Source organism: Physcomitrium patens, chromosome 3, assembly GCF_059467195.1.
Source record: "Physcomitrium patens ecotype Gransden chromosome 3, ASM5946719v1, whole genome shotgun sequence".
In the NCBI taxonomy this organism is placed as follows: Eukaryota; Viridiplantae; Streptophyta; class Bryopsida; order Funariales; family Funariaceae; genus Physcomitrium; species Physcomitrium patens.
In genome coordinates this window covers 10,855,535-10,876,343 of record NC_143412.1, presented here as the reverse complement: position 1 = coordinate 10,876,343, position 20,809 = coordinate 10,855,535, and the positions used below count along the sequence as shown (strand labels likewise).

The following is a 20,809-nucleotide window of genomic DNA, read 5'->3' as shown; positions in this document are numbered from 1 at the left end:
ATAGTATTTTCATATATTTATAATAAATTATATATATATATATTTATAATAAATTATATATATATATATTTATAATAAATTATATATATATATATATTTATATTTGTATTTTGTAATTTTGATACTTATTTTGCAAGCATAGTCGTCTTTAAGAAACTTCTACATAGTTTTTTACTAGATAGTATATGTATAGGCAAAATTGAGATAACTGTAAGATTTATTATTTCATTTCTTATAATTTAATTATAATTCACAACTCTTAAGATATTTTGTATTTAATAATAATTATCATAGCTTAATTATATATATATATATATATATATATATATATAGATAAGAAGTTCATAAAGCCTCACCTCAATATTGTTAAAGCTACATCTCCCCTTGCCATGTCATTATTGATTCCATCCATCTCCCATTTCCATCCTCCGTTCTCCATCCTAGTTCCTTAATCTAGCATATACAATTATTTGAGTAAAACAATCCAAAATTTAATTATATTACAATCAATTTCTTATAAGTTCACAATCAAATATAAAATTTAGAATGTACCAAAGTTAATCAATTATTATTTTACTTGTAAGATATTCTTATGAAATGTTTTGATAGAGAAAGAAGAAATTTACAAATATTTAACTTTAGCCACTTTTATAATTTTTTGTATTATTTTAAAAATCATATTTATTTAATTTTTATAAAATTTAAATAATATCACAATAAAAAATAATTCTTTATAAATCTCATAAAATAATTTAAAGTATTTGAAACTTGCATTTAAAATGTCAACGAGCCAAAAAAAAATCTATTATTGATCTTTTTAACTCTTACTTTGAGTGCAGTTTTTATTTTATTTAATTTATTTTTTTACCTTGCAAGTTCTATTGGTCTCATAAAAAATATAAACATTCTTTATTTTTTTGTTACATTATAAATAGAATCGATATGAATTATATATCTTTGTGAATAAATAAATATCTAAGATGATCTTTCTTAATCTCTATAAATTTGAAGTTTTATTTTCTAAAAAAAATAACCATTATATTTTTGAAATACTAAATAAAATTCTAAATTAGCATAATATTTTCTAAAATTAAATAAATTTTCTAAAATATATTATATACTTTTTTAAAATCATAAAGAGTATTATATTAAATTTTTGGATACTTATAAAAATATACATTTAAGAAAACAATCCTTTAACCATTTAAAAAATTATATATTTTTTTAAATATGTGTGTATATATATAGTATGTAAAATTATATTTTTTACAATAGATTAATATTTATTTTATTTTGGTTCCACATTAATGATTTGATTATACATTTGTTGTCAAATGTGTTTTTAATATTGAAAAATCTATGTACAATTTTGAATCTTATATATATGTGTAATATTTTCATAAACTATTTGCATCAATTATAATATCAATCAATCTATTTTTTTTTTTTTTATAATAGAATATATGATATATTTGACATTTATATAAAAAAAAGTCTTTTAGAATAATATTATCAAAAAATATATGTCTCCTTTGTCTATAATTCTTATGCTTTAAAAATATGCCACCAATCTTCAATAAACCATTTTAGAAGTTTTATATTTAATTAATAGTATTGTTAAAGCTGGGAATGAAGACTAGAGAATAAGGGATTGGAGAACAAGAGATTGGAAAATTAGGAGTATAGATTGGGAAAAAGAGGATTGGAGAATAAGGATAGAGGACATGGATGGGAGATTAGGAAATAAAGGACTAGAAAATGGAGACAAGAAACATGAGATTGAAAAATGAGGGACTAGGGAACGAGGAAATGGGACAAAGAATGGTAGACTAGAAAATGAGAGACTGAGAAATGGGAATGGGGAACTGGAAACAAGAGACTAGGAAATAAGAGACAAAGATAAAGAATGGACGGAATCAATGATGAGATGGCTTAAAGCAATGTGGCTTTATCAACTTCTAATCTATATATATATATATATATATATATGTTATCTTGAGAACATTTTGTTGTACTAAGATAAGTCTTATACATATATCTACATATGCTTTAGTATACCATAATAAACAAATTCTCAAACAAATTATATATAGTACAAAAGTTTGGATTAATATTTTTAATATTAATTTTTATATTAAACATTTATAAACAAAGGCAATAAAAAATCTATAGTATTCTTTAGGAGGAAAGAAGAATAAAATTTTTAAAAAAATTAGATGAATACAATCTTAAAGACAAATTTAAATGATTTTTTTATAAATCTTTTAATAAGAATTTTAATTTTTAAATATAATATATATAAAAAATTAATGCATACTATTATTACATACTAATTAAAAATTATAATTATAATATATAATAAAATTTCTAATTATTTATTAGAGTATATATTAAAACAAAAATATTTTTAAATGTTAATTAATTTATAGATATGATAAAAAAAATTAAAGTCATAAAGTTAATGATTTTTTTGTAAATAAGTTATAATTTTTATTATGAATTAAATTAATTGATCCAAATGTAATCTACTTATATTATTATTTTTATAATGTTCAAAAGTATGATATTGTTAATTTACAATACATTTAGGAAATCAATTCTTTGAAATGAAATTTATATATATATATATATATTAATTGCACTTATACAACTTGAAGACTTCAAGCTTGCTTCTTTATTTCGTTTTGATGTGTCACATTGAAACTAAACATAGATTATGAGACCAAGTATTTCTAAAATTTTTAAAAAATGTTATTGTTTTAATATCTCCTCTAACAAATACTTTCATATATATATATATATATATATATATATTGATTTAATTTTATGATGTTTTTTTTTACATTATATACTTTTTTTTGCCAAATTTATTTTAAAAAGCACATATATTTAAAGCTGTATTTTCTAGAAGTGAAATATTTTTAAATGTAACGTTTCTAAAAATATTCATTCTGAGGTAAGCATATTATTTAAAGATCAGGGTGAATTTAAAACTTCAAGCTTACAAATAATAGTTAACATTCATCACCTCAACTGAGAATGTCAAAAAATAATAATAATAACAAATAAATGAAATAATTGAGAACCATCGCAAACATTTGATGAGAGAATAAAGTAAAAGCAAAAGTAATTGGCCGAGTCCATAAAATCAAGCGTATTTCCAAAGTCGGAATAAGACAAGAGGAGGACACGTCGGATGAGGTGGCGGTGACATGGCAGTGCTGACTAGACCATGACATGCCAGGCAGGATGCTCAGATCTACACGTCATCACCAGAGCGTCGCTGGACGCTGTGTGTTTTCGGAGTCTCTGTGCCCATATTCTCATCCAATTGAGCGAGAGAGTCTATGCTCTTGCAATTCAATCTCCCAATTCCAATTCCAATTCCTTGCTTCCCAACTTCATCGCTCATTGTAAGCTCTGCCTGTGCAATTCTCAGGATTATGGCTTCTTGCAGTCTTCAGTAGAGTTCCTGTGATGCATTTTGTGCATGTGGATATGCTTAGAACGGCTGTGTTTTGTTTTTTCACGAGTTTCTAAGGTTTTGTGGTTATGCCGAGTTTTTGATATGGTATGTTTATGTTTTGACTTGATGATGTACTGAGATTTCTACTGTTTTTTTGTTTTTTTGTTTTGTTTTATTTTTTGCGAAGCTTAACCATCCTTCGACTTTTGTATAGATGACGCGTTTCGTGAGGTTTTCTGAATTTGCTGGATTGGGTCGAGGAGCTTGAGAGATTGTTGGGAGTCGATCGGTGCGATGAGTATTGACCTTTGTTGGTTGTTACAGGACATGGGATCATTTCAATTATCTCGAGCGCTTTTGGGTTCGCGGAGGAATTGGGTGGTCAGGTCACAGGCGAGCTTGACTCGTTTCTGTTCGTCCGGTGTAATCAAAGGCGTTTCAGATACCTCATCACCGTCAGTCCATGAGTCCCCGTCCGCGAGTGCGTCGGAGCATGCTGTGGCAAACGCTTCAGAGGCGATCTTGAAATCCAGGACGTGGAACGAACATCAATTGACTGCAGATCAATTGCAATTTCGTTCTCTTGCTTCGGTGCGTGATCATTTCTTCTTTCTGAATACGTTTTGGGTACTTTTTTTAAGGATGGTTAGCTAGTTACAATGAAAGGCCATCATTCTAGATCAAGGTGTACTTTTGAGGTTCCTCTGTGTCAAGATGTTGCTATTTCAACAACGATGAGGGTTAAAGCATGGTCAATGGTCTATTTTTTTGCTAGTGATCAGTGAGATTCGAGTTGGCTCAGATCACCTGAAGGAGTATTGAAGACACTATGCTGCTTCTAATCCCGACTCTGTAAATTTAAATGACTTCGAAAGTTCCGCATGCACATGTTGTAATCGTCTCCCCTATTGATCGTAAGAAAGCCCGTAATACGTGTTATCTCCAACATGCGAGCAGGACTTTGCAGAAAATGAGCTGATGCCATTCGCAGCTCAATGGGATGAGCAAAAGCATTTTCCCGTGGAGGTCTTGCGCAAAGCAGCTGGGCTGGGGTTTGGTGGTCTTTACTGTGGCCACGATGTTGGGGGATCGGGGTACGCATTGTCAGCCCTTTAGTTGCTGAAGTAGGTTATGGGTTTTCAAGAAGCACTAGTCGTGAGGTCCAGGGTTTAGGGTTGAGATGAAATGTTCATGCTCAGCCTAAAGAAAATATGAAACCATCGGTTAATATCTCGGTTCTTACAGTGCAACTATCCCTTGGAATAATTAGCAAAAGTGACCCAAAGCATGACCAAATGATTTCACGTACTGGATGTGTCATAAAATTGATATTGATGTAGCAGCTAGGTTTATCTCCTCCTCTTTATGTGAACTTCCTTATATCAGGTTTCTTCTCTGTAGCCGGCAGCCTTGCACATGCTGAAATGTGTCGCTAAAAATTGTTGACTCACTTCCTCATTGCATTGTCTATCATCTTCGTACCAGGTCCTAAAGTGTACTACTTAGAAAGAAGCTGGAATCTCTGAGTGTTTTTTTACGATGTATAATGATGATGTAATTTGGACTGTTCTGCATTGCAGGTTATCTCGAGCAGATGGAGCTGTTATATTTGAGGCTCTTGCTTATGCCGATGTGAGCACTACGGCTTATCTCACAATTCATAATATGTGTGCCTCCCTTATAGAGCGGTGGGTACTATATTCTATATTCGTCCGCTCTTTAGTTTTGGGTGTGAATCAGCCATCAATTTGAAGCATCCGCGAAATGCTCTTTGAATATGAATCTCTTTGTTTTCTGGCGAGCATTATCGGATTCAGGTGTGATGTTAATTCAATTAATAATTGATCAGTTCAAGACTTGGTCTCATTGAGAGACCGTATCGCTGATCTGGAAATGTTGGTGTTTGTCATCATGTGGGTTATGATACTGTTTGGCGATTGTTTGGCAGATATGGAACAGAGGATCAACGTCAAGATTTTCTTCGTGAGCTTACTTCAATGGTGCTTGATCTCTGATCCCACCTGCGTTTGGACTATTTGATTCCTACAGGCAGTTGATTTTGTTGACCATTACTTCTTCCCGAAATCTGTCCTGCGGTTAGCAATCTCCTGGCATGGACGATGCAGCTGAAGCTTTGCAAGGAATATTTTTAGAAATTTGTACAGCGTGGTGGAGTACTCGTGTTCTGTTTGCTGCAAGTGGTAGGACAGAAGCCAAATTCATGCATGGTTTTCTAGATAAGGTAGCCATTATAGAGCAATCGAGTCTTGCGAAACCAGTATTTGTGAGTGCTTTTCTCCAATTTTGTGCAGGATTTACTGGCATCCTATTGTTTGACAGAACCCAATAGCGGGAGTGACGCGGCTTCTCTTCAGGTTTCTGCACGCATTATTAAAGTTTTGTTGCTTTCAATTTGCTATTCAGTTACGAATATGGATTTTCTCATGAACAAAAGTAATGATGTTTTTTGACGTGGTGCTTGTGTTATCTTGTAATTTCAGCATCAAGGTTGAGACTTTCCATGTAGCTCTTGTACTTGTGACAATTGAGAATGGAATGGTAATGAGCCTCCTATTTTGCAGACCACAGCACGAAGGCAGGCGGGAAGTACGGATTACATACTTAATGGAGAAAAAGTAAGTTTTTAGTCATGTCCAATTATTTTATTACTTTAAGTTGATAGGAGATCTGCCAGATATGTTATGCTAGACTCTGTGTAGCACTTAATTTTTTAAATTTATTGTCGTTTATTCTTGATCAACAGGCATTCATAAGTGGTGGCGGTGCTGCCGATGTGTATTTGGTAATGGCTCGTACAGGCGAGGCAGGTCCTAAAGGCATTTCATGTTTTTATGTTGATAAGGTGTGCATCAGCTACTTCTTACCATGTTTGGACTTTTGTGCTTCTTTGATGTTAGGTTTTATGGTTGGAACCTTGATATTAAACAGTGCATCAGCAGAATCTTGATGTTGAAGTTCAAGTAGGAACATTGCTGTGTTGCTGCATGTAGGACAGTAAAGGCTTATCTTTTGGCCGCCAAGAAGACAAGCTTGGGTGGCGTTCTCAACCTACTTCATCGGTGCGTCCCGTTTTCTTCCACCTTTTGGTCCTGATATTAGTTCAAAAGCTCCAGATCAATTACTCATGTTTCTCCTGATTTTTCTCTTCCTTTCCTCATTCAACAAGGGTGTGTTTTCATGTGGACTGAAGCAATGTTTGAAGAGTCTTAGGTGATCCTTGACGATGTCCGAGTACCTGAGAGATGTTTGATCGGAAAGGAAGGAGAAGGATTTACTATCGCAATGTCAGCATTGGACGGGGGTCGCATCAATATCGCTACATGCAGGTGACAATCTTCTGTTTTACGACTTATTTGTTATTATTGTAGTGGCAATCAAGGTATACACCTTGAGATCCCTCAGGTCCCACTTCCAAAACCTAAAAACCCCTTTAAGCAATTCTAATATTTCGTTTTATGACTTAATTTGAGCAGTGCTTCTGCTAAGCAAAGTCTTTTGTATCTTGTTGCAGTGTTGGGGGTGCCCAATTTTGTGTGGATGCTGCACAAGGCTATGTCTCGACCCGCAAACAAGTAAATGGTGGATTTTTGTTCGAGTCTACGTACCTTTATAAGAAGACTTTCATTTTACACCTCGAGTGTTTATCGTGTTTACCATTGTTTCTCGATGTCTTCTCTAGCAATGGGTGTCAATTTCTCTCAGAATGTCAATGGATATTGTGCTGGAAGTTGACCACTCGAAATTACACTTCTGAACCGCTGTTTACTTAATGTCTGTTCGTTCTCAACTGTCGATGTTGCCTTATGTAGTTGTGTAGTTTGGGCTGAACATGAGAGTATTCTAATCTTTGATTGTTGGGTTGCAGTTTGGCAAAGCCATCATTGACTTTCAAAACACCCAATTCAAGCTAGCAGATATGCTAACTAAAGTTCAAGCATCTCGCTGCTTAGTTCTTAACGCAGCGACAGCTCTTGATTCAAAGGCTCCCTGGGCTTCAGCTTCAGCTGCCATGGCGAAGAGGTGAGTAATAATGTGACATGGCGACTTTTAGGGATTACCTTGCCACTAAAAAGGCAGTAACATCTTTAAATGCAGTAGAATCTTCCTGGGAAGAACTTTGTGGAGAATCTTTATGGTCTAATTTTAAAGATGATTATGGACTTGGAGATTAACGAACCCGTAAGGCTGATTTTTGGGGTTTGAACTTTCTTTCTTTGTGTTCATTGAAAAAATTCAAATCAAATTGCTTATGATGCTAATTGATTATAAGTTTTGTATTGAGAACAGGAACATCAGAATTGAAATTTTCTCAACATCAGTTTTGTGGGTTGAAATTGCATGGCATGGGTAACATTGCTGCTAATAGTTACTGTGTATCTGCAATTTTTCGTCTGCGTGTTTGTGCAGGTTTGCTACTGATGAATGCTACAATGTAGCCAATGATGCCCTGCAACTTCACGGTGGCTATGGTTACTTGAAGGATTATGCAGTTTGTGAACTAAGCCCTTTCTGAGGTCTTTCTAAATAGCAAACGTGCCACATCTTTTTTACATCTTTTTTGGAAGATAGGTCACCTAAAAGCTTGTAAATAGTTCAGTTCTATTGGTTTCTCTTTCTTTTTTTTCTCATTTGCATTGTCAACACAAGGTTGCTTGGTAGTGAAGAATGCGTTGCAGTATAATTTGGTCACTGGTCTCTTGTTCTGCGATGGGTCAAAACTTGTGTGTGGCTATCTTCATGCAAAATATAATTTAGATCATAGTCTTGGGATGTTGTGACATGATGTCCACGATGTTCATGTTGTCACTCTTTATTGCTTCTGAAAGAAATGTCGAGAAGAGATATGAATTGAAGTGAGTAATAATGCATTGTAATTGATGTTGAAGTTCTTGTTTGTTTCCATTGCAGGTGGAAAGATATGTAAGAGATCTTCGTGTTCACACAATCTTGGAGGGAACTAACGAGATTATGCGTGTTGTGATGGCTCGCCACATGATCAAGTCTCAGGCGTAGCTCACCCTATAGCACCTGTACAGACCATTTACAGATGTATGTTATAAGATCAACACAACTTGGATCATCTTGTGATTGATGACCACCCTGACGACACAGCGGGAACTTAAATTATGACAGTTACAGCTCTTTATAAATTTACTGCGCAATAAACTTGTTCCCTTTGCAAGGGCTAACAAGCACTCTTTCATTCGTCATTCTTGTCTGTTTGCGACCCAATAGTTGCTAATTTTACTTGCAACTACTTCCTGAATTCGAGAAGCAGTTGAGTTGCTTGTTTTACCGTCAATTCAGGATATTAAATGCTTGATTTAGCATGTATCTTTGTCTCAGCAGGTTTTGTATTAATTGTTAAATATGTTGAGCATTCTAAATAGGTTGCAACAGGTATGTCTGCTTCCTACAATGTTCCTTTACTTCGGTTTGATCTGGCCAATCTTGTCAAGACTTTCTACTGGTCTCCTGTAGAAGGTCAGATAAGTTCTATTGGAAGTGATATGTTGTGTGCAGTTATTAAATGTTGGTTTTAACGTGATGTAAATTAATTGTTTTATTTTGAAAAAATGAGTGTAACAAAAGATTCTGTATTCACAACTTCATGTATGGCAGATCTCTCGCAGCATAATTGTGCTTAATAGATACTTATTTCATGTGTTCACCTCTGCCACATATTTTTATTTTTATTCCTTAGATAATAAAGTTATAGTATAATTTCATTTAAATTATTATGAAGATGACTTATTATTTATAAAAATGTTGTACGAAATTTCTTGGAATTAGATATTCTCTATGCAGCACAAGAGTAGCTTTTAGTACTGTGGAGTAATCTTAGTATGACTTGTAACCATAGGAGCCATCAAGAACACACCACCACTGTTAAAAGAGTATTACAGGACTTTCAAAACCATTGCACCGTTTCATAGAAATGAAAATGGAAGCCAATCTCCTCTTGAAATGTATATTCTTTTTGCAAAATATGTTAAATTTTTCCACCGCTTAAAACCAAATTAATTTCCAAGCATGATTTTTGTTTTCTTTAATGGCCAATCCAATTTATCTCAGAATGCTCTTAAATCCTCCTATGACCATTTTTTTTTCTAGCAAGTGAAGGTTATGATGTTGGGAGCAGCAGCAACTGATCACAAACAAGCAACTCAACACACCCCATGCATGCGCACAACCATGTACAGGTATTCACATCTACGAACTGCATACAAATGGGTACGAATTTACAATAAGAAACGCAATACCTGCTCAGAAATATCTACCACACGACGCACCACTACACTGATCGCTCCGAGGTACCTCTCATCGACGGGAATGCGTGGTGACCACCAGGTTCGATGAATTATGCATCGAAGGGGAACTCTAACAGATGATAACGATCCTCTAATACCCCAGTCTTAGCAATTCCAAAGCAGTTTCATCGTTCCAAAGAAGATCTGTATCAGCCATCTATCTAATCTGCCACTGATGCCTATTTGTGCTGCCGTTACAACCTGCGGTGCGATATGGAATGGGAAGTTTAAGCCCTCACTGCAGAAAACTATGTACTAAAACAACAGTACAAATGCCCGTATTCGATATGGTGGCACCTCTCATGGTCACCCAGTAGTGATGTGACTGCATAAGGAACTCCTATAACCTGTGACGTATCATCCAGGCGTGCAACCCAAACTATAAATCACTACAAACGCTGCTTGAACGAGCTTAAATATCGAACACTGTGTCAATTCTGTATAATCTAGTGGAGAAACTCAAGTCATTCGAGAGTTGTCTGCCATCAAAAATTGAACCGAGAAGCAAGAGAAGCAAAACATTACCAAGGAATTCTTCACGCACCATAGATGATGACAGCAACTATCGTTGCCGCGGCATGCACAAGCGTCTAGTATGTGGTTGGGGGAGTGGTGGTCGGGGTGTTGGCATGCTTTCCTCGCGGAGGGTGCAGCTTGTCCATGATCTTCGACACAAACCCTTCCTTCTTCTCACTGTCATCGCGGGGACCTTCATGTACATTCCCGTGGTGATCCGTAATCACAGCTCCTCCCTCGGGGTTCGTAACCCCGGTCGGATTCGTGGGATGCGGTCCGCCGTACCCGCTTCCAACCTGATTTGGGTTGGTGGAAAGTTCACCGAACCCGCTTCCGACCTGATTTGGGTTTGTGGGATATGGCCATCCGCCGTGCACAGCCGCACTGGAATTGATGTTCATCCCGCCATTGTGATCCGGGCTATAAGGCGTGTCGGCGTGACTATATCCCGTGCCAACAGGATCCATGGCGTGGCCTGTCGCTGCACGGTTGGCTCGAGTCTGCTCGGGCGCGAGTCCATGGCCAACGCCTGTTTTAGCCTTGAGCTTGTCCAGGCACCCCACTTGTGTAGACTGGGCAGTTCCCGTCGAGGCTGTTGCATCGCCATACACTCCAGGCTGGTGATTCGCATGAGCGTCCGACGTCTTGTGGCCGTGTCCTCCCAAAAGCCCCTTCACTTTGTCCGCTATCCCCTTCTTCTCGTCTCTAGGAGCTGCGCCTACCATGTTCGGGTCACCTGGGTAGTGATTGTGCGCTGGTTGCGTCGTGGTTACATAATCCCGACTGTCCATGATCCCTGCTCTCAGCAAAATCAAAACCAACTTACAAGAAAACAATACAACAGTTCTAGATCACACACGGAAGAGAACTAACTCCAACTTGCAGAAACTAACAACAATTGTTCATGCGATGCAATTCGACACAGAAAATGGCGATGTCTTTAAACAATAGCTGAATTGTACCAGGTCCATTCGGGGGATACTTAGAAGCAAATCAGCAGCAGTCCCTCTGAATCGGACAAGTGTCCCAACAGACTGGATTCCAGCCATAAGACGACCTTAAATATTTCGACATGTAGCTAGAATCTGCGGAGTCAGATGCTGGGAAAAAACCTGGCCCATCAAGATCGACTGTCATCGGAGACGACCGATTCATGAGCCATAACTCCGTGACGTTGATTTGTAGCTAACCTCAATTGTCAAGCGAGATTTAACCATTTTTGTTTTTTAACTAAGAATCGACTATCTATTCTGAAAGCTTTAGAAAGACCTCTCTAGGCAGATTGGGTGCGGACGCCGGAGTAATCTTTTTTGTCACGAGAAGTACTGAGTAGTGCGAGTTGCGGTCGAGGTGTGAAGCCCAACTGTATGCAGCTATTTAGTATTTCTGCACAAAAAGCAAAGTGTGCTGCAAGGGAGACACGGGGCCCATTGGGTGCTCAACAGTTGGAGTTTCTAAAGTAACAGAATCAATCTTGTCGTCCAGGGTGTGAAAAAGTGCTCCATTTCCGTTGTTTATATTTGCAGACTCCACTGCGTCCGTATAGTTGTGTTTGGGGTCCTTTCTGAGGTCTGTCTATCTGTGGGTGTTTTTATCAGTTCTTTGTTTGCTAGGAGGGAGTGTGTCCACCGCCTCATGTCATCCCTCATTCCACTGCAATGCCAATGTTCTGATTCTTTTCTTTTGACTTTGGCCATTACTTGAAGCTTTCTACTCTGTTCAGATTGGAAATCAACTTTCTTTTCACCTAGACCTGTTTACATGTGTGTCTATATATATATATATATATATATATATTAGAAATTGAAGAGGGAAGTACAAAAAATATATCCTCAAAGAATTGAATTTGTGGTATAAACTAGAGAGAAGATGGGTTAAAATTTGGTCTTTTAGTAGTTTAGTTTACATAGGATTATGATTCTTAAAAGTAATTACATCTACTTTTATCAAGGACATGAATCTCAAAGAATTAAAAGATCAATATATTTTTATGTGATTTTTAAAAAACTAAAAAATCACTCAAAAATGGTATAATATTAAATTAAAATAGCTCTTGTCAAAGAGAAAAAAACTAGAAAGTTTTGAAACAAGACGAAGGACTAGAAAGGCATTTATAAGAATGAAGAAGGCTTCATTCTTGCCTCTATGTATACTAACTAATTAAGAGCTATGTGAGGATGTTCTATAAGACCTCCAATATGTGTCTTAACTTTAAAGGTGTTATGGATGTACATATTTACTTAAATAAGAAATATTAGAGACAAGATAAATGTAGATAGATTTGATATTATCTTGTAGCAAAGATTCTTACAAGCCTCAATATACTTGTGAGTTACTCAAAAGAACTAAAAAATCACTCAAAGATGATATAACATTAAGCTAGAATGGCTGTTATCAAAGATAAAAAGACTAAAAAGTCTTAAAATAAGACTAGGGATTAAAAAGGCAGTGATAAGAGTGAAGAATTCTTCACTCTTATCTCTATATATATTCTTTACTAAGAGCTACATGATGATGTCTTATATGACCTCCAAAATGTATTGACTTTGCAAGACATGTATCTTAACTTACAAGGCAAGTTTTCTATATGTACGCCACATAGTTAGCTTGTTCATCAAGCTACTAACTCTTGGTTAACTTGTTGACCAAGTTTTTAGCCTATCAATCAACTACAAACATATTCAAAATTAAAGCATTATCTTTTAGAAAATATTATGAAATAAATCTATTTTTACCTATTTTTATTTAATCATATAAATAAATATTAGAATAAGTATGTATGTCCATGATAAGACCTTCTTAAGATCTATCATAAGACCATCATTTGAAATGATATGTTTTAAGAAGTCAACTTGAGTAATGTAAAATATACACTTTTCTATCTTGGCACATAATCTTACATCTTTTAATTTTTGTAATACATGATAAATATAAAGTTTATACTATTTTATATTTTTAGAATGGATTAAGATATTGTCCAAGTTATAGATAATAAAGTCATCAATAAATTCACAAAAGTCATCATTCATTTGGTGTTGAAAAGCAAGTAGTGCATTTTTGAGTTCAATAGGCATAACATTATATTTAAAATGCCATATCTAGTTTGAAATGTAGTTTTTAATTCATCTCTTTTTTGATGCATATTAGATTATATGCTCTTTATAGATCTATTTTAATATAGATCTTAATTAAATTGAATTGATGAAAAAGTCTTGAAATCAAAGATAGAGGGTATTTATTCTTGAAGGTGATCTTCTTAAATCCTTAATAATGTCATGGACATACAAATTTAGTCTAATAATTATCTATATGATTAAATAAAAATATATAATAATAGATTAATTTCATAATATTTGTAAGAATAGATTCTTAAAAACTCCGTTGATACTACTTTGGCTTTACATATGGTTACATTACATATTGTCTTATTTGACAATGCAGTGTGCACCTACTTAAGAAATGTGAAGTTGTGTTTCACAAGTATCCAAGAAATCTTAATACGTTTCATCCATATAGAAAGAATATAATCCAAATTTCAATTCAAAAATAATAAAAAAACACTCTTCTTAGTGGCTTCACTCATATTTAAACCCCAATTACTTTTTTACTTTCATATTTAAGTAATTTAGATTTTTCTTATAAGCTCTAATCCTAATCAGTGAGCTTTGATAAGCTGCAACTTATAATTTGGCCGTCTACTTGATGTGAAATTTTGCATGCAATTGTCAATATAAGTCTTCTATATGCTCAAGAAATTTCAACCCAATCTAATATACAAATTGTGAAAAAATCTCCAAAAAAGTTGCATTAATGTCAATTGGCCACCAACTTGAAAGGTAATGTAGAAGTTCCAGCATTAATTTATCCTTTTTCAATCATTAACTTCAATTCAAAATTTTTGTATAGCTTTATCTTCAAGTCTTCCAATACCATGCCAAATTTTACCTTGATTCAATTAGTAGATCTTCAGATATCATAGAAATCCAATCCAACTCTGAACTCCCAACTTCCAGTATGTTTTTGTAGGAAAACCCAATTATCTATCAATTACATCGTTGGATTATCACAAAATTTTGTGTACACTTGGCACACCTAACAATTCGGACAGTACCAAATTTTGAACTATAGATGTTATATCAATTGCACAAATTAGCCAAAAATGCTAGCCTTAATTATATTACATAAAATCCAAATCACCTTTACAAACTCTAATTTTGAACAACAATTGCCCAAACTTCACAAATCCTACAAAAACAAGCCTTATGCTTCTAAAAAGAGATTGAAGCTAACTCTCTAATCTTCATCTCTGATCTTTGAATGAATCCCTATTTTGTCCTAGGCAGTCGTTTTAGTCGCCATAGGTGTAATTTCAACCCTCTCTTACAAACGGTTGATCCCCAAGTATCAATCTAACCTATCCTAAGGATTTTTTAGCCCAACCCTATCTTCAACTTAATCTTAGTATCAATGATATTAATTATTTATCTCTTTTAACTTGATTTTATCAATTTATGGTCTTTCTAAAGTAGTAAAAGAGTTTCTATAGCCTAGAAGGTAAAAGTACTAAGCAACCTTCAACCTACTAATTATTAAGGTAAGAAAATAATCTAAGAGGCTTTTATAAAAGCCATGTTTAGATACCTTGAATTATTATTGAACCAAGATAATTAGATATTAATTAGAAATTTAATTTTGATTATAATTTCACTATATAGTTGTATTACATCATGACAACGTATTTATAGTTAATTGATAAGTTACAAACTTAGTCACAAAGTTAGCCATGCATCACACATCTTAATAGCTTGTAGAACAAGTTGACTATATGGTGCACATATAGATAACTTTTCTTGTAAGTTAAGATATGTATATAGCAAAGTCAATACTTATTGGAAGTCATGTAGAATATTGCTATGTAGCTTTTAGTTAAAAATATATATATATAGGGATAAGAGTGAAGCTTTCTTCACTCTTATTAATGCCTTTTCAATCTTTAGTCTTGTTTCAAGACTCTTTAGTCTTCTTGTCTTTGGCAATAGACATTCCAATTAAATATATTACTATCTTTGAGTGATTTCCTAGTCTTTTTGAATGATACAAGAGTATATTGAAGATTTTATTTTTCAAGATTTATGTCCTTGATAATTTGAGAAGAATGCTAAGTTATTATTTTTGTATTATTTTTGAAGTGAGTGGATTATATTACTTCTATTTTTGTATTTTGAAGATTGTAGATTACTCACCTTTCAATAAAAAATTTAATTTTCTAACATAGATTTTTTTTTCTTAAAGAAAGTAGATTATCCTTTTTTGTAAAATTTTTTATTTGATATTAGAGGTTGCAAATTATCCTTCTTTAATTTAACTTTTTGAATTTATATGAATTCTCTATTGAAGAAAAGATTATAGATGCTATTCTCAATAAAAAAAAGAATAGATTTGTAACTATTCTAAATCTTTATGAATTTATCAATATTCTAAGAATAGAAATCTCACATATTTTTAATATGAAAGATGAAAGCACTATTCCTACACATATAAAAAAAAACCTAAAATCTATGCCAAAAAGTTGTGCAATTGAAGAAAGCAAGTAAATCAGCTTTACAACAAAATTTAGAAAGTCTTGCTTTTACAAGCACAAGAAAAGAAAGAATTAGTATGCCTAAAAATTTTAATGGAACAAGATCAAAAACTTTGAAGATTTCTTCAATAAGCTATGCTTAAAATAAAGTTACATCTCTTCTAATATTTCAATGGATTTATTCCACTCTGATTTATAAAAGTACTTCTCTCAAAAAGTATTCTCTCTTGTTTTATACCTTTGATGAAAAAAGATTCATAACTATACTATGATTTGAATTATTCTTGAAAGTATTAATGACTAAATTTGAAAAAAATGATCAAGAAAGAGTAGCAAAAATCAAGCTTATATCACTACAACAAGAATCACATTCAACCACCATACATATATTGTGGAATTCTAAAATCTCTTTTGCAACATGAATTGAAATGACAAAATCCTTATTAATCAATTTTGATATGGATTAAAAAATCATATCAAGGATTTATTATTGACAATATTGAGAGCAAATTTACTAGAGCAATTTATTTTTCAAGCCATTCTATACAACAATTAATTCTTTAAAAGATGTAAAGAATAAAGATTTGGTTGAAGAAATATAAGTTAAGCCATAGTGACACGTTCTAAGTTTTTGGAAGCTTACATGTGGAAGCTAGAGTCTATGCAAATTGACATGGTACAATTTAAATCTCTTATTAGGTAAAAAAAGACTTATTAACATCAAAAAGGTTTGTGTGTATATTATGGAGAATCCAAGCATATTACTTAATATTTTCCAAAAGAACAATTCAATTAAAAATTGAAAAGCATGGTTGCTAAAGAAGATGATATGTTAGAAAATAAGTTTTTCTAGCTATAATAGGAACTATGCAATTAGAATCTTGCATAACTGTCACGGACATAATCATGTAAGCTAATAATTACATATACAAATAGGTAGAAGTAAGTAAAAGTAGGTAAAAGTAAGTTAATTCTATAGTATTTAATATAAAAGCTTCCTAGAAGCTTCATAGACACTGCTTTGACTTCATAGGTATCTTTAATTGACTTTTTGGATTAGAAACGTGGTCAACAAGTTGGCCATGTGCCACACATGTTGTTAGCTTGAAGATCAAGCTAACTATGTGGCCCACACGTAGAAGAACTTGCCTTGTAAGTCAAGGCATGTATCCTACAAAGTCAACATATATTGGAGGTCCTATAGAACGTTGCCACGTAGCCCCTAGTTAGATAGTATATATAGAGACAAGAGTGAAGGCTGCTTCACTCTTGTCAACTCTTTTCTTGCTTCTAGTCTAGTTTCAAGGGTCTCTAGTTTTCTTGTCTTTTGGCAATAGCCATTCCAGTTTCTCTTTCAATATATATCCTTGTTTATATATATTTTTTTACCTCTCTTTGAGTGAAGGCTCACTTGTCTGAATTATTTTTTCATTGAGTTCTTGTCCTTGAAAGATTGACAAGAGTACACCTACAATATCAGATCTTTGTCTAATCTTAATTAAGAGTGGATTACCCCTTTTTCTTGATAAGATATAAGCATATTAGAAGTTGCGGATTACCCTCTTCTAAACTGATATTGTCCTTTGTATTTTCTTTGTTCTCAAGTCCTCTCTTCTATTTGTCTTGAGCGATATTAGACATCTTCTCTCTTCTAAGTGTTATCATGGCAGAACTTATTGAAATGAAGAGTGCAATGGCACAAATGCAAGAACAATTGAGATAGTTATTGCTTGCAATGCATCAACTCAATTTACCACCACAAGGAGCAACAAGATTGGCAGGAAGTGAAGATATAGAAATGGTTGGAGCTGCTTTAACATCTGCACCAAACCATATCCTTTCTCCTATCGTGGAACGCCCTTCAAATGTTAGAGAACCAAGAATTGCCCTACTCGAGAAGTTTGATGGCACCAGATCCAAGTTTCGAGGATTTATCAATCAAGTATAACTTGTGATTGAACTTCAACCCCAAAGCTATCCAACTCCAGGATCGCAAGTTAGATTCATTGGTACGCTTCTTTCAGGTTCAGCACTATCGTAGTTTTTATCTTTTTTTGAATGACGAGATCCAATATTGGATAATCTAGAGGCTTTTTTTGCAAAGTTTTGATCCATGTATGGAGAACATGATGCAATTCGTGTTGCAACCAATAAGATCCGTATTTTACGACAAGGCAATCGATCAGTAACATTATATGCTTCACAATTTCGACAACTTACAACTGATATCAAGTGGGATGATGCTGCATTTATTAGCCAATTTCTCTACAGATTACGATATGAAGTAAAAAAATTAATGCTCAACTTACCTGATCCTCAAACATTGAGTCAAGCAATTGACTTCGCTGTGAAGTGTAACAATCGCCTTTTTGAATTTCAATCTGAGAATCGCACAAGTAGACCTCAACGTTACTATAATTCAATGGCAACACCAACACCTCTTCAACACATACATTGGAAAGTAGAGGATATGCAAATTGATGTAGTACGTTTCAAACCTCTTACTGAGCAAGAAAAGACTCATTGTCGTCAAGAAGGATTATGTTTATATTGTGGAGAACTAAAGCACACTGCTCACCATTGTCCAAAGAAACGACGCAATCACAAAATAAGGAGTATGGCTCTGAAAGAAGATAATATGTCGGAAAACGAGTTTGTCCAGCTACAATAGGGACCGTGCGGCTAGAATCTTGCACAACATCTAGTAAAGGTCCTATTCTCTCCTTGTTTTATATTAAATGTTATTTTAGGACCTAAATATTACAAAGTCTCTGTCTTGTTAGATTTAGGAGCCTCAGCATGTTTTTTAGATGAAGAATTTACTAAAAGATATAGCATATCTTTAGTAAAGAAAACTAAACCTCTTCATGTAGAAGTCATAGATGGTCGTCCATTATCTTCTGGAGATATTACTCACAAAATCCTTCCTATAGAAGTAATAATCAATGGTCATAATAGTTTTGTAGTATTTAATATCATTAGATCTCCCTCTAATCCAATCATTTTAGATTTATCGTGGTTAGAAAAATTCAACCCTCAAATAGATTGGATTTCCCGAACTCTTACTTTCTCTAAAAGTATAACTAACAGTGTAGTTAATCAAGTAGAGAGTTATAAGTCCAGTTCAATTAAACCCGTATTTATAGGTACAAAAGCTTTCTTCCATGCTGCTATGAAAGAATCACCATATATTATTTATGCCACACCCGTTTCTACTGGTGAAAAGACTTCAAGTGGCATTCTAAGCCAATATCAAGAATTTCAAGATGTATTTGAAAAAAAGAATGCGGATACACTCCTGGAACATCGTCCCTATAATTGCTCAATTGACCTTCAAGAAAGAGCACAACTGCCATTCGGACCAATCTATAGTTTATCACAAAATGAGTTGACTGAACTCAAGGAATATACTGAAGAAAATCTAGCCAAGAATTTCATATGCCATTCTAAATCTCTGACAGGAGCTCCAATTCTATTTGTGAAGAAAAAAGATGGATCATTGCAGATGTGTGTTGATTATCGAGGACTCAACAAGATTACCATCAAGAACAGGTATCCACTACCTTTAATATCTGGACTTCTTGATCAGCTGAATCAAGCTAAGATCTATACAAAAATAGATCGCCGAGGAGCATACAATCTAGTACACATCAAAGAAAAAGATGAATGGAAGACTGCATTTCGAACTAGGTATGGACATTTTGAATACAATGTCATGCCTTTTGGACTTACAAATGCACTAGCAGATTTTCAACATCTAATGAATGATGTTTTTCAAGAGTATTTGGACGATTTTGTGGTCTGTTATCTAGACGACATCTTGATCTATTTTAAGAATCCAGAAGAACATGAACTTCATGATCATTAAGTGTTACAAAAATTAAGAGATGCAAGACTCTATGCCAAGATAGAAAAGTGTTTGTTCTACACTACTCAAGTCGATTTCTTAGGTTACATCATTTCAAATGATGGACTTATGATGGATCTTAAGAAAGTTCAAACTATTATAAGCTGAAAGATCTCAAAAACGGTAAGAGATGTCCAATGTTTTTTGGGATTTGCCAACTACTATTGGATCTTCATCAAAGACTTCTCTCGAATTGCAGCTCTACTTACACGTTTGACTTGTAAAGACAAACTCCAATGGAATCAAGAAGCGGAAGTTGCTTTTAAATCTTTGAAGACATCGTTTGTTTCTACACCAATCTTATATAGTGTTGATTTTTCCAAAGCATTCTTTATGGAAACAGATGCATCGGACTTTGCTCTGGGTGCGATTTTATCACAAATGGGAACAGATGACAAACTTCATCCAGTAGCCTTTCATTCAAGAAAATTCTCAGTAGCAGAAATCAATTATGAGATCCACAACAAAGAACTTCTTGCAATTGTGGATTCTTTTCAAGAATGGCGTCATTATCTAGAAGGCGCTTCCAGTCCAGTCATTATGTATATGAATCACAAGAACCTCGAATATTTTATGTCAACACGTGTATTAAATCATCTCCAAGCTCGTTGGAGCATGTCCTTATGAAGATTCGAGTTCATCATTACTTATCGCCCAGGAAAACAACAAGGTTTGTTCGATGCCTTGTCTAAATGTTCTTATCTTACACCAAAAGAAGGAAATGCAGCTTTTGAGCAACAAAGAACGGTTCTCTTGAAGCTGGAGCAATTTCATCTTCGAGCAATAAAATCAACATTGACTGTTGATTTAACTTTTCTTAAGTAAGTCCAGTTAAGTATGTCTTTAGACCCTCTTGTTCATGATATCAAGAATAATTCTTCTAAATCTCATGATCCCTCTAAATTTGAATTCAAGAACAACCTACTCTATTTCGAAGGACGCCTATATGTTCCAGAAGGAGAAGCATGTTTACGTGTTCTTCAAGCTCATCACGACTTCCCAGCAGT

The 20,809-nt window shown here is 34.0% G+C and overlaps 2 protein-coding genes across 6 annotated transcripts; one reads left to right on the top strand and one right to left on the bottom strand.

Annotated features, from left to right (window-relative positions):
• Positions 1 to 3,271: 3,271 nt before the first annotated feature.
• On the top strand, positions 3,272 to 8,697 carry LOC112280265 (uncharacterized). Of its 4 annotated transcripts, none has more exons than XM_024515568.3 (14): positions 3,272 to 3,413; positions 3,791 to 4,057; positions 4,424 to 4,560; positions 5,047 to 5,154; positions 5,415 to 5,466; positions 5,779 to 5,841; positions 6,049 to 6,102; positions 6,231 to 6,329; positions 6,478 to 6,546; positions 6,698 to 6,813; positions 6,999 to 7,059; positions 7,353 to 7,507; positions 7,895 to 7,976; positions 8,396 to 8,697. In XM_024515568.3, the coding sequence occupies exons 1-14, from the start codon at positions 3,348 to 3,350 to the stop codon at positions 8,498 to 8,500; spliced, it is 1,434 nt and encodes a 477-aa protein (XP_024371336.1). In that variant the 5' UTR covers positions 3,272 to 3,347; the 3' UTR covers positions 8,501 to 8,697. The 4 variants fall into 4 exon arrangements, with proteins under 4 accessions (XP_024371336.1, XP_090104861.1, XP_024371335.1 ...); XM_090248735.1 differs by having other exon boundaries at positions 7,895 to 8,001; XM_024515567.2 differs by having other exon boundaries at positions 3,396 to 3,571.
• A 988-nt stretch (positions 8,698 to 9,685) lies between these two features.
• LOC112280266 (uncharacterized) lies at positions 9,686 to 11,655 on the bottom strand. 2 transcript variants are annotated; one of them, XM_024515571.3, is made up of 2 exons: positions 11,277 to 11,655; positions 9,686 to 11,110 (listed from the first exon to the last, which is right to left on the bottom strand). In XM_024515571.3, exon 2 carries the CDS (start codon positions 11,103 to 11,105, stop codon positions 10,389 to 10,391), a length of 717 nt encoding a protein of 238 aa, XP_024371339.1. In that variant the 5' UTR covers positions 11,106 to 11,110; positions 11,277 to 11,655; the 3' UTR covers positions 9,686 to 10,388. The 2 variants fall into 2 exon arrangements, with proteins under 2 accessions (XP_024371339.1, XP_024371338.1); XM_024515570.3 differs by having other exon boundaries at positions 11,427 to 11,654.
• Positions 11,656 to 20,809: the final 9,154 nt, after the last annotated feature.